General features: G+C 55.0%; 1 protein-coding gene across 3 annotated transcripts in view; it reads left to right on the top strand.

The window, feature by feature from the left end:
- RAB11FIP5 (RAB11 family interacting protein 5) overlaps positions 1-12,539 on the top strand; it is a 35,875-nt gene extending 23,336 nt beyond the window's left edge. Inside the window, exons 4-6 of one of the 3 annotated variants that reach the window (XM_079111424.1) lie at positions 4,928-6,940; positions 9,772-9,961; positions 10,197-12,539. In XM_079111424.1, coding sequence (XP_078967550.1) covers positions 4,928-6,940; positions 9,772-9,961; positions 10,197-10,400 — 2,407 coding nt within the window. In that variant the 3' untranslated portion in view covers positions 10,401-12,539. The remainder of the gene's footprint in view (positions 1-4,927; positions 6,941-9,771; positions 9,962-10,196) is intronic. The other 2 variants (XM_079111425.1, XM_079111426.1) reach the window with 2 other exon arrangements.
- Positions 12,540-13,060: the final 521 nt, after the last annotated feature.

Raw genomic sequence — 13,060 nt, 5'->3', positions numbered from 1 at the left:
AGGAGGGGGTGAGGTGCAGGGACTTCCTGGGTTGGGGCCAGGCTAGCTGGCAGTCCTCTTTAGAGGGTCACAGGCCAGGGGTGTTGGGGCTGGATTAGTCTCAGGGTGATGCTACCCTTTGCTTCCCCTGCTTAGTACAACTGGTTCTGTCCCTTCTACCTGGCCCCTGCTCACCAGTGCCTTGGGGACTACTGGCCATCTGTAGCTTAGGGGATGCTTGGGAAGAATGGGGTGGGCCTTTGTCAAGTTCCCAGGCTGAGCCCTGTGGTCCTGTGACAGCCAGAGGTATCTGGTGGTGCAGGGAAATGTCAGGAGATCTGGACAGGGCATTTGCTGGGAGGAACTGGGGGCATGGGGCAGACGGGCACAGACTGTCGGCTCTGTGCTGCTGTCTGTAGGGTGTCTGGGCCTTTTTTAGGGCAGGTTGGATACTTGGGTCATCTCTGTGAGATTGTAGGCAAGAACTCAAGCTTTGGGCTTAGACTCCTGGAGACTGACTGTGAGTGATATTGGGTGGTTGTTAACTCCTGGGATACCTCCAATCTCCATTTTCCTTTAGCTTCCCCATGTCTTCTAATGACCTTTCAGAGTCTGGAGAATTTGGGTCACTGATGGATGTAAGGAAGCTGAGGTTCTGCTCACACTGGAATCTTGAGCCTTGGTCTCAGCATGCTGGAGGGTTCCCAGGGATCCCTGTCCTCCTTGGGATCATTTTCAGGTAGCAGCTACAGGGCGGGCCCTGAGGCTGGTGCATCTGGGCAGGTTGGAAGGTACTGTTCTGGTTAAGTGCCTGGCTTGGAGAGACAGAAACTTCCCCAGCAGCAGCACCCTGCCTCATATGCCCTGCAGGAAGGGGAAGCCTGACCTGTAAGGAACATTTTTGATTCGGACTTGGAATGGTTGCTTAGGGCTTCTGAGGAGAGGTGGGACAGCTCACAGCAGCCACAGGCTGTAGGCTAGACCCAGAACTGCAATAACTGAATGTAGCTGCAGGATCTGCAGCTGGGACATGGGGAGCCTGTTCATAGACCTAGGGTTTGGGGTGCCTCTGCCCTTGAGGCTACTGTTGTAGATTGCTGGGTGTTCCTTTCGAGCAAGGGCAATGGCGCCCTCTAGTGCTCCCACGTGGCATCAGTGCCCCACGGAGAGGCCTGAAGCAGAATGTCCACAGGCAGTGCTGTTGCTGAACACAGTGATTGGTAGAGAAGGAATGGAGGCTGAGGAGCCGAGGAGCCCCTTCTGAGGTGACGCTATCTGTTGGTCTGGGGCTGTTATCCTAGTCCCCTGCTTGTGTGGAGGAGGGACAGTGAGAGTTAGGTAGTTCAGACTGACCCCCATCTGGGCCATAGGACTCACCACTGCTCACTGGCCCTGCTGTAAGTCATTTGCACTGAGCAGTTTAGTGTGTGCTTATCCTCAAGTGCACACGTTAAACCTGCCAGTGCCAAAGTAGATTGTTTCTGTGCTTATTCCTCATTTTCCTTTTGTTCCCCATCCCCTCCCCATCAGGTTAACCCTAGAACTTTGAGCACAGAAAGGAATCAAATGCAAATACCCCTCCCAAAGTGTCGGGGTGTAAGTTTGGAACAACAGAGAGGCAGTTGAGTCATTACAGTGACCTTTGGCACCTCTGCCTGCCTCTCCTCAGCCCCTCCCCAGATGTGGGGGACAACAGGTCCCTGTGGGCCTGTGATGTACTGTGGCTGCTGGAAGGGCACAGTATCTCTGACTGTGTCCTGGTGGTGTAAATGAATAACTGTGATGTGTGCCCAGTCACTTAGGAGTCAGTCAGGCCTTCTGTCCGGTTTGTGTCTAGTTTCCTGGCATAGTTACTATATTAACAGTGTTTTGGTGTGGAAGAAATGATGTAATCTCCCTACTTATAACTTATAAGGGCTCTGTCTGTTACTCATTGTGACAGATGATGGGAGAGTATGTGCTCAGCCTTCTGGTCAGGTTTCTTGGACACTGGGGCACATCTCCAGAGGAGGCCATGTCTGAGGAAGGATGGCTGAAGTGCACATTGGCTGGGGCTGGGTGTGTCTTGAGACTGGTTTGGCCCTTGGGGGACTGCTTTGTGGAAGGCCTGTGCAGATCCTCTTTTGCCACCTTGGGACTAATGCATGGGACAAGGACACAAATTCATCTCAGCCTAAGGATGAGGTGGCTAATAGTGAAACCTGCTCCTAGCTAGAGAGGTGGTAGAGGTTTGGTGTTTAGGTCAGCGGCAGGGCTGGGGGTGTGGCTCAGTGGTAGAATGCTTGCTTAGCAGGTCTAAGGTTCTGGGTTCTAGCCCCAACACTAAAAAAAAAAAAAATTAAAAAAAAAAAAAAGGCATTCTATTCACCTAAGTGAATAATAGGTGATTCACATTAAGTGGCAAGTTCAGCCAGTAGTCCCAAGTTCCTGCATGCCCTAACATTTTATTCCCCCATGTTAAAGGGGATTTCTGATTTCTTGCCCCAACATTTGACTCTAAATGAGAAGACAAGTCAGCACATATTTTGCCCCCATTGTTTGGGGGTGGCCAGTGCAGTGGGTTCCAAGACTTAGAGATTTTTTTCTCTGGTCTCAGAGGACAGCCTCCGGAGGTGACCATACAAGGAAATGTGCTTCTGACCTGTGCCAGGTAGACTGGTAGGGAGGAGATGTTTTAAAGCGAGACCCTTCAGAATGTGCCCTTGGTGTGGAGCAGGGAGAGGACAGATGAAGGGGAGCATGTTTTGGAGACCAGGATGGACAGAATGCTCTCAGGCACCCCTTGCTCTGGGAAGCCTGCTGCGCCTGGAGCCCTGTCCTCCAGGGAGAACCCTTTGACAATTCCATACCAACGGGTTCATGTGTGTCTCTGGAGAGCCACGGTGGGGGTGCGGAGGCTACTGAGCCTGGTCTGGCCTCTCAGCTCCTTCCCTGGTGCTCCTGTCCTTGCAGTTCTGGCTGCCTGCAGATTCCTGTGAGACTTTCTGGGTGAGTGGGGGGCCAGGCTGGAGCTGCAGGGTGTGGAGCTGAGCTTGTTTCTCTGTAATGTTAATGAGGCCCTCATACTCCTGGCCACTCATCACAAAGGGGACTGGGGGAGAGGTGGCCCAGAGTTCCCCAGCCCTTTTCCTAGCTGGGGCTGCTGGGGTGCAGGCTCAGGGGGGATCCTGCCCCATGCACTGGTGGTGCATTGCCTCCCACTCCCCTTGGCCCTCAAGGCAGGCATGTGTCCTTGCCCTGGGGCCTGCCTGGAATGAAGACAGAAGGGTCATTTGCTGGGGTTGGGACTCTGAGCCCAGTGTTCTCCCTCTTTCAGTGTCTTGCAATGTTTAGAGATAAAGAGTGGTGCTGGGGGCCTGGGGTGGTGGGTGGGAATGGATGGGAGTTTTTCTGTCCCCCTCCCTCCATCTTTGTCAGGTGGTAGGAATGAGGCTGAAAATCCAGCCTTGGATGGGGAGTTACTGTAAGGAAGAACAGGGTCATAAGAATCTCTGGATGCTGAATTCCTTTGAGAAACCCAGGTGTCTGGGACCTAGCTGTGTCCTGCCTGTGGAGCTGACCTCCCCTCCCTGCTCCTGTCTCTGGGAGCCATCTTTGTCTCTGGTTGAACTGGCCGATTCTGTATGTGGGCCTGCCCTTTCTGGATGCTGGTAAGCTCCATGTGTCTCAGCCTCTTTCCACTGATGCCCTGTTCCCCCAAACTGTGTTTCTCATGGACCATCTGTGAGGCCTCCTCAGGGCTCACCACCCACACTTCCTGCTGAAGAAACTGAGTGGAGAAGATGGATGTGGAGTTTTCCCTCTGGGCAGGCAGAGATCTGGGAGTGGGGCCTTGGGAGCTTGGAGAGGGGGCTGGACCCCAGTCATGAGGAGTAAGACTGCTAGAGCAGTGAGGCTGCCAAGGTCTAGACGTGGCAGTGGGCTTAACTGTAAGCTCCTGTTAGACTCCAGGAAACCCTGGTGTTTGGTCTGCTTTTCTACTGCATTTTTTCCAGCCTCCAGTCTGTGTCCTGGGGAGGCAAAAGCTCTAAGTTTAGAGTGTGGAACTGGCTTTGCTCATAGGTTGGCTGAAGTGCAGTGTGCTTCTGGAAGGCCTGTGGGGGGGGAGGGGGGTACTTGTGGTCTCCAGTGTCTTTGTAACTGTAAGTCTATTGTTAAGGAACGGGTTTCCTAAGAGGACCTGCCCTGTCCCTGCTCCATCCTGCCCCCTCCCCCAGGGTGGCCGGGGATCTGTGTGGGGACCCAGAGACATAGAGTTGCTGCGGCCATCACTTTCCCACTCTTCATAAGGGGGCACCATGGCAGGGTAAGCTTGTGGATACCTAACAGCAGGTGTCCTCAGCAAGAGTCTGTCCTCCATGGTGGGTTAGGTTGCCCTCAAAGAAATGAGAGGGGCCGATAGTTCTCTTTGATTGTCACCTTGTCATGGCCGATGACAGTCCCATGGTTACCTCCTCTGTGAGGAATCGGTGCAGACCAGTTTGTTTCAGGAGCCCAAATTCCAGGTCCTGCTTGGTTCTCTTGTTGCTGGCCCTGTTCAGCCACGTTCCCAGGCTGGCCTTGCTCTGTTCTCTCTCCACTCCAAGCTGGCTGGTGTCTTTGCTCTCAGTACTGAAAGAGCTGCCAGGGACTTGGAGACATTTTTTAAGTGTAAATTTGATAAAGGGTAGATTCTTCAGCATGGGACAGAGGAGAGAACACTTGGTTTAGGTTTGGATCCTGCCTGTAAGATGGGGGTCTGTGTGAGGATTAAGTTAACTGTGTCCCAACACCCTTCTCCTTGGGTGGTGCCTAATAAAGTTACATATTGGGATCTTTCTTCTGTCCCCTAGCCCAAGTAGTGCTGTGGCACCTGGTCTTGAGGCAGGGGTGGGGGTGTGGTACTCGGCAGGGCCTTTTCTAGTCTCAGCATTAACCAGGAGGCTCATGGTTTTGTCTCCCTCCACAGCCTGGACGTGTCTCCTCAGGTAGAACCTGACCCAGCTGCTCCTCACCACTTCCCCTGCTCCCCCTGGGCTCCGGCCCCCCCCACTCCTGCTCCCACTGCTGCTCCCATGCTAAGCACTAACCTTTTTGCAGCCGCCTCCCCCGCTGCTGCCACTGCTGCCATCGCCACCATCACCCCCGAAGCCACCCCATCTGGATTCTTGGGTGTCACCAACCCGTTCCTCACCTCCTTGCAGAGCAACCCCTTCTTCGAGGAGCTCGTAGCCGACATAGCACTAAACTCTCCTTCACCTGCTCCCTCTCTCCCCAGTGCCTCGAGGGCCAGCCCCGCCCCCCTGGCCTCCCTTGGGAAAGCCCTGCCTGAGTGGGACGACACCTTCAACATCTTTGCTGCTGGCAGGCTGCATCTGGAGGCCAGGAGCGAGATCCTGGCCCCTGAAGGAGAGGGGCTGGAGGTGACTGGGCTGCAGGCCCTAGGCCCCAGGGCCATGACAGTGAAGGCAGCTGAGCCCCAGGGAGACCCTGGGGGAGGAAGAGGTGGGAGCAGCATGTGGCTGGAGCCCAGGGCTCCTTTGGACTCTGAACTGGACCAGCAGAGCACAAGTGCATCTGACCCAGGGCCCCTCAGGTCAGCCGGGGCTGGCCTGCCCTCTGCATCAGCCCAGCCGCAACTGAGAGCCTTGACCTCAGCACCAGACAGGGAGCTACCGGACCCAGAAGCGGGAGCTGGACAGAGTCCAGCAGACAGTGGGACATCTCTTTTCAGCTCTCCAGAAGTGATCAGTGTTTGGGAGAGGCTACCAGGTTCAGATGACACCCCGGAGGGCCAGGACGAGGAGGCCCCCAGAGGCGAAAATCAGCTTTTCCAAGAGCTAAATACAGTTGATGACTCCTGGCCTTGGGATGTGGTTACTATTTCTCCTGCAACTGAGGTGGCCTCAACAGTCCTGCAAGCAGAGTCTGATGTGTTACCATCTCCCCGGGTGCAACCAGAGTCACCAAGAAATGTCATACCAAAGGGGACCAAGGGGTCTCCCCAACTGGAGCTGGAGTTGGAGCCAGAGCCTAAACCTGAGTGGGAGTCAGAGGAGGAGGAGCTCAGGTCCAGCCCACCGCCTCCCAAGCCACCACGCCTCTTCACACCCTCAAATTCCCAGGTGGACGAGGAGGAGGAGGAGGAGGAGGAACAGCAACAAGAAGAGAAGACTACAGTGGGATTAAGTAACTTGGGGGCAGGGGCAGGAGGAGAAGACTCTACCCCAAATGCATTGATTGTTGGTCCCATGGATACCAAGGAGGAGGGCAGGAAACCTGACTCAGAGGAGTCTGACAGCAGATCTTCTGGGACCCTGCTAGGTGAGCCAGGTCTGGAAGAGCTAGTAGAGGATGCCAGCTCCTCTAGGTCTGGGGCCTGCCTGTCTGTCTCCACCAGCTGCCCTGAGGGTCATGTCCCCATACCCTGTAACTCATTAAGCTCGGCACTGCCGAGTCAGCAGATTTTGGGGACTCCAGACAGAGGAGAAGTCTCTGAAGCCCAGAGCCCAGGGCCAATAAAAGAGAGGCCTGGGCCTTTGTCAGTCACCCCCCAGCAGGCTGATCTGTGGGCCTCAGAGGATGCCTTGAGCCCCTTCTTGTCTCAGGAGAGCCGAGATCCCCCTAGCCTCCCATCTACATCCCCACCAGGGTCCAGGGAGTCTTCCATCCACTCTGGTCCAGAAGAGCTGCCCACACCCCCAGAGCCTGCCTTTCCTCCGCCCCCTCTCCCGCCCTGGGCTAGTCATCGCCATGTGGGTCCTGGCCCTCTGTGCGCTCCCCTGCCTGGAGCCTGGCCCCTGACCTCTACCTCCCCACCCCTGGGGGAGCCAGCCTCACCCCCCAGTCCCTTTGAGCCCTCCCTCCCTGGAGGCTCCCCTGTCCCTGAAGGGGAGGACCACGCTGCAGCCACCCCAGCCTCCCTGCTTGTGCTTCTGCCCTTGGAGACACGACCAGCTGAGGAGCTACAGCCCAGTGCCAGGTGAGTGTCCACCTCCCAACAGGAGGAACAGGGAGGGGGCCCAGCAGGGCAGTGGGTGGAGGTGTTCACAACCCAGCCTCCTCCGTGCTAAGGGCAGGCCAGGTTGTCCTCTACCCCAGGCAGGATGGTGGAGGCTGTGAATCATAAGCTCTTTGTGGTACCAGCTCTGAAGCTGCCTCCATCATGGGGCCTCATACATTCAGGGTGGCCCCACAAGCCAGGGACTTGAGGGACAGCACTGATGAGGAGGGAGTGAGGAACAAAGTTGGGGAAAGTGTGTGCTTGCCCTTTGTCAGTTTCCTGCCTTGCAGGGGTGGTTCCCATGTGCCTAGGACTGCTGAGTGGTTAGCAGAGGCCTGTGTGACTCCAGTTACTGGGCCTTGGGTGGTTGGGGTTGCAGGTGTGGGCTGATGAGGACACTGGAGGCTCAGGATTGGGATTGGTGAGTGTGACTCAGCTGGCTTCCAAGTCCAGGGCAACATGAGCGTCTAGGAGGCATAAGCAAATGAGGGGTGAGCAGAGGGGCTGCTGCTTCTGAGAAGCAGAATGTGGGGTGTGGGGAGTAGGTTGGGCTCCATCACTGGCCTCTGTTCCAGGAGGCCTCCTCCCTGCTCCATCTCTCATTTGCTCATTGCCCATTAGTCACTTGAGTTCCCTGAGCATCTGCTCTATGTCAGACCCAAGGAATTCCCAGTCCAATGGGGAAGACAGATCCCAGGAAGGGAAGCCTTGGGGGCAACTGCTGGAACTTGAGAAGTGGGTGGGAGGGAGTCTGGATGCCCCATCTTTCTCCTCCAGCTGTGGGCAGTGCTGGACCCCCTGTGATAGGGGGAGCAGGCAAGGGAGCTGGTGCTTGCAGCTTCTTTGCTTCCTGATCACAACAGCATTGTCAGCTGGTCCCCAGCCTCCAGCACAACCTTTAATTATACTTGCCACTTTTTGAAAGTTTTGTTCTTTTCAGAGTTGGCTTCACGTCTGTGCTTTTGCATCGTGAAGTGGATGGGTCAACTAGAGCTAACCCCATTTCTCAGATGAGAGCTGCAGGGCCCAAGATCCTTCAGATGTGGGGCAGTTGGACTGGAGCCCAGGCCTCTGGCTCCCCACTCATTCAGGGTGCTTTTTTGCTGCACTGGTCATCCATTCCTGCACCACCTGGAGGTGGCCCCCTTAGAGTTGCTTTCCCACCCGTTTCTAGTGTGGATTCCTAGGTGGCAGTTAAGAATCTGGTCTTTTCCCTACTCTGCCCTGCTGCGGGCACTTGGCCACTCTTCTGATACCATGTGACTGCATCTGTAGTACTAACCCAAGTAACAGCTGCCTCTCTGGGTCTTTGGACCATTTCACTTCCTACTTCTGAATGGCCTAAAGCCTCTGTAGAATGAGCATAAATTTGTAAGAGGTTCCCCAAGGGCAGGTTGGCTGAGTTGAGGACCTGACGCTTATAGTGTATATAACTGTTGCAAGTGCAGAGTGCTGCGGGATCCCAGAAGAGGGTCATCTTAGCCTGAGGGAATCAGGAAGCCTTCCTGGAGGAGGTGGTTTTGCGCTGCTTTGAAACGGGAGTAGTAATAGACCAGTGGGAGGAAAGGGCAGTGTTCCAGGTACAGGACTAGCTTTCGTGAAGGCCTTAACATGGACAGCACTCTTTCTATTGCATGAGGAAAGGGCAGGGCCAAATTGTTTTCTTACTTTGATGGGAGCCATTAAAGGGTTTCTAAGTATCAGAAAGTGAGATCGTTATCCTGCTGCAGAGTGGGGAGCCGCAGGAGGTGGGAGATTTGCTTGGTGGACCTGAGTTAGCTGTGGCTGGAGGAGGGGCGTGGCTAGCCCTGACTTGAAGAGGAGGAGAGTGCTTGAGAGTAGGGAGGAAGGTGGCAGGGCTTGATTGATGAAGGCTGAGGCTGAAGGGGACAAGTCAGAGGGACGCCCAGGTTTTTGACTGGGCCTGGGAGGCTCTCTGCTTGGGAGCACAGAGGAAATGGCAGGTGTGAGGGAGCAAGGGAGCCAGCCTGCTTGCACTGATCTAGAGCTTGAAAGTGAGGTCTGGGCTGGAGATGGGAGTGGGAGGCTGGGTCGGGGGAAAGGAGAGAGGCCAGGGGCAGAACAGTAGTTCAGCCTGAGATGAGTCTCTCAGGCCAGAACACCAGGTGAAGGGCGTGGGGCAAGAGGGAGAAGGGCAGGTGTGGACTCCAGAGAGGCAGGGAGGGGAGATGCCAGGCCCACCAGGACAGCAGGTTCACCTGTGCTGGGCTGGTGGGGCTGAGGAGTCAACAAGAGGTAAGAAATTAAATAGAGAATGTGGTGTCCGTGCTCTGGAGAGGTTTGGGTGAGAGGAAAGTGGCGATGACTGAGAGTGAGCAAGCAAGTACAAGGTCAAGGGGTGCTCACTAGCCTAACTGGATGCACGTGTGATGATGGGGGCCAAGTACTGCAGTTTGCCAGGTCTTCCCTGGTCTTAGCTTTGAAAGTCTCATGTCCTGGGGATCCCCACAGTCCTGGGGAAACTGGGAGGGTTAGCTACCCCCCTAGAGAAAGTATAGAAGAGGAAGGAGGGAAAATGGCTGGCGGTGGGTGTCCCTGGCAAGTTCCCAATTCAGTGCAGAAATTTGTAGGGTGGCCTCTGCTGTCTCTGCCAAAGAACCAGGTCATCAGGTCATGGGGGAATGAAGTGGGGAGGTGGCATGTGGTGGGATGCAGATTGAGGCATGCAGGCACCACTGCCCGAGAGACCTCAACTGTGTAGCAGACCTGGAGCTCTGCAGAGGTGGCGGCCCCACCTTGCCTGTGCCACCCTTCTCCCCCCATAATCCATCTCCTGTCTGTCTTTGCAGTCCCCACCCCGTGAAGCCCCTCAGTGCTGTCCCTGCAGAGGGCGTTTCTGACAGGAAGCAGTCCCGCTCCAGTCTGAGCACAGCTCTGAGCAGTGGGCTGGAGAAGCTCAAAACGGTCACATCTGGTGGCATTCAGCCTGTGGCTCCAGCGCCCCAGCTTGGTCAGACCGTGGACACCAAGAGGTTGAAGGTGAGACCCAGGTGCCAGGGACAATCTGACAGAACGTGGTGCAGTGGAGAGGCCCAGAGCATCGGGAGGATGGGAGAGTGAGCAGGCCGGGTCCTCCATATCACAGCCCTGAAGTTGGTTAGCCCGCCTCTGGCATGGAGGCAGTTAGCTCTGGGGTCTGTGGTGGGGTGACTGGGCTGTAGGTGGGCAGTAGGCCAGGGGCTGCTCTGCTCACTCTCATTCTGTCTGGCCTCAGGACTCTGCTGTACTGGACCAGTCAGCCAAGTACTACCATCTGACACACGACGAGCTCATCGGCCTGCTCCTGCAGCGGGAGCGGGAGCTGAGCCAGCGGGACGAGCATGTGCAGGAGCTGGAGAGCTACATTGACCGGCTGCTGGTGCGGATCATGGAGACCTCGCCCACACTGCTGCAGATTCCCCCTGGGCCCCCCAAGTAGCCTCCCTTGTCCCCACCCCCGTAGGGTTGGCGAGGACCTGCTACCCAGATGGGTTGTGACCACCTGCCTGCCCGCCCTCCCTCTCTCCTGCTGAACACATCCTCATCTGGGACAGGCTGCAGCCTGTCTTCCTGGTCACTCCCTGTTCCCTTCCCCTTCTGCCTCTACTGGGGCTGCTGGAAGGGAGCCCTGGGACTCCCATTAGAGCCTTAGGTTCCATTACAACCATGTGTCTCTGGGAGCCCTTGGTCTTTCCCACCTGCCTATTTTCATACCCCTTAGCTTTTGGGGCTCCAAGAAATTGGAATAGGGAAGTTAGCCCTCAAGATGGAGCAGAGGGAGCTGCAGTTCGATGTGTCTGGGACCAGACTGCTGTAGCACAGGCTTTATTATCCTCCAAGGATGGTCAGCCATTCCTTCCCATGGCCAATGCCTCATCCTGTTCATTTCCTTTTAGCCCCTAAGAGGGGATCCTAGTATTGCTGGGACTGAGACAGGGACCAAGTTGCCTGTTTGTAAGTTGTGGGCAGCCAGTGTGCCTACTCTTCTGCCCCATGCCTGTCCCCTAGAGCAGGTAGCCTGTGTGGCCTGGTCTAGTCTGCCACGTCCTGAGTCCATTTCTGTTTGGAGCTGCTTGCATCACGGGTGCAGTGTGGATGGAGGTGGTGCTGTGTGCTCTCCAGGCTGTTCCTTGCCCTGCTTTGAACCTTTCCACTGAGTGTCATGGTTGACTGTGGAGGTAGTACTGGGTCAGGAGAGAGCTCCTTGCTTTTCAGGTTCTCACCCACCTCAGATTTGTGGACCCATCCAGGTCTGGGCTTTGGGCTGCTTTTTGTTTTGAGAATCAAGCCTCCACATCTGTTCTTATTGCCTGTCCAGATGCCAAAACTCTGTGCTGCTGCAGGGTTTGAACTTTTGGAAACAAAATGTGCCTTTTGTGGGTGGGGTCAAGAGCCGCTGGGTGTAGACCTCTCCCTCTGGGTGGCATCCCCCTCTTGTTGAGCACATGGGGGTGGCTCTGTCAGAGTCCTGGGAAGGGGAAGAGGAGCTGGGGGCAGCCCTGTTCTGTGCTCGTCCCCTCCCAGAGTTAATCTCAGCTAAGAGTGTGGCCAAGTGCTGCTGCCCCCTCAGCCTTCCTGCCATCTTTCCCATCTCCCTTGACCCCTTTGGCCAATCTTAGGATAAAAACTTCTGGTGGGAGCAGGCCTGGGGCTGCCCTGCTCCCTCTCATTCTGTCAGGACTCAACTGAGCAGAGTTGGCTGCTCTGGAAGTGGGAGAGCATGCTGTGCCTTAGGGGACACCTGCACTCAGAGCAAAGCCTTCGTTGCCCTCCCACCTGTCCTCTTAAGCGCCTGTCCTGGCCTGTCCCTTCAGCCCCAGTACCTTGCCTGGCTTGGCTGCAGTGCACTTTGAAATGAAGTATCTGCCCTTTGGCTCAGCCCCTGGTTTGCTTGTGGAAAGCACAGCAGGCTTCCCCCACGACATCTGCAGGGACCCTTCAGTGGCTTGCGCACCCTGCATTCGCAAAGGGTGGGAGGTGAGAAGATGCCAAAGGAGGGTGCTTTAGGCCCAGTGAAGAGGCAGGAGCCCTTCCGGGGCTCTCTTCTTCATGAGAGGGCCTGTGGGCTCACTTAGAAGATCTCACAGGAGAGGTGCTCTGTGGGTGATGTCAGTCTTTTGCCAGGATGGAGAGGAACCCCATACATGGGGGAAAGCCCCTGCAGGGTTGACATCTTTAAGACCCATTCAGCATAGCTGAGAAAAGTATCCACAGGTGCCCAGATTTTCAGTCATTTTTGGGGGGTCTATTGGGGGTGGAGGTGTCACTCCCCTACTAGGTATTCCTCTGGGCGCTAGGTGATCCCAACTCCAGTTCTGATCTTCCACTCATCCTTGATGTTGGGCCTCTCACATGCTCAGGACAGGGTTGTCTTTAGAAGAAGGTTTGAATTGAAGCCCAGGGTTCTGTTTGATGTTTTGTTCTGGCCACAAGATGGAGAAGAGCTGCCATGGAGTGGTCAGGAAGCAGGAACCATTCTGCTTTGCTGTTTTGTCTTCCTAGTTGTAACTCCTGTTTATAAAGAGCTTGTTCTTCATGTTTCAAGCACTTTATGAAGAATAAAATTTCACATACTGCAGGTGGTCTGTCTTGTTCCTGTTTTGGAATGAGTGTGTGAAGGAGGCTGCCAGTGGGAGAAGGCAGCCTTGAATTGAAGTGATGGGGTTTATGGACGACATCACAGGGCAGTAGTACAGTGTGGCCTGGCAGCCTGGCCTCAGTATTTCATCAACTCCCAAGATCTCTGTTTACTGGACATCTATTATGGGCATGTTTATTGGATACAGTGAGGAAATACAGAGGGCAAGGCTGAGAATTCTGTTCTCAAGCTACTTAGTCTAGTAGGAGAAGATAAAATACAAATCCAAAATACAAATTGTATAGTTAGCTAGAATCTCTTTCCAGCTAAAGGAAAATTCTATTTCTTGTTGCTCAACCATTAGTGGACAATATGAGTGGACATGAACCAACCCTGCACTTTACCATGAGACTAAGAAGACCCAAAGTGGGATTTCCCAGAGTCAAATCCAAAATAATTTCATTGTCTTCTTGGGTGAAACAGGCAGCCTCCTATGTCCCCAGTCTGGTTCATTGACCAGA

The sequence above is a fragment of the Sciurus vulgaris genome, assembly GCF_902686455.1.
Source record: "Sciurus vulgaris genome assembly, chromosome: 14".
NCBI classification, from domain to species: Eukaryota; Metazoa; Chordata; class Mammalia; order Rodentia; family Sciuridae; genus Sciurus; species Sciurus vulgaris.
The sequence above is the reverse complement of the archived record's forward strand: the minus strand, read 5'-3'. Positions and strand labels throughout refer to the sequence as shown.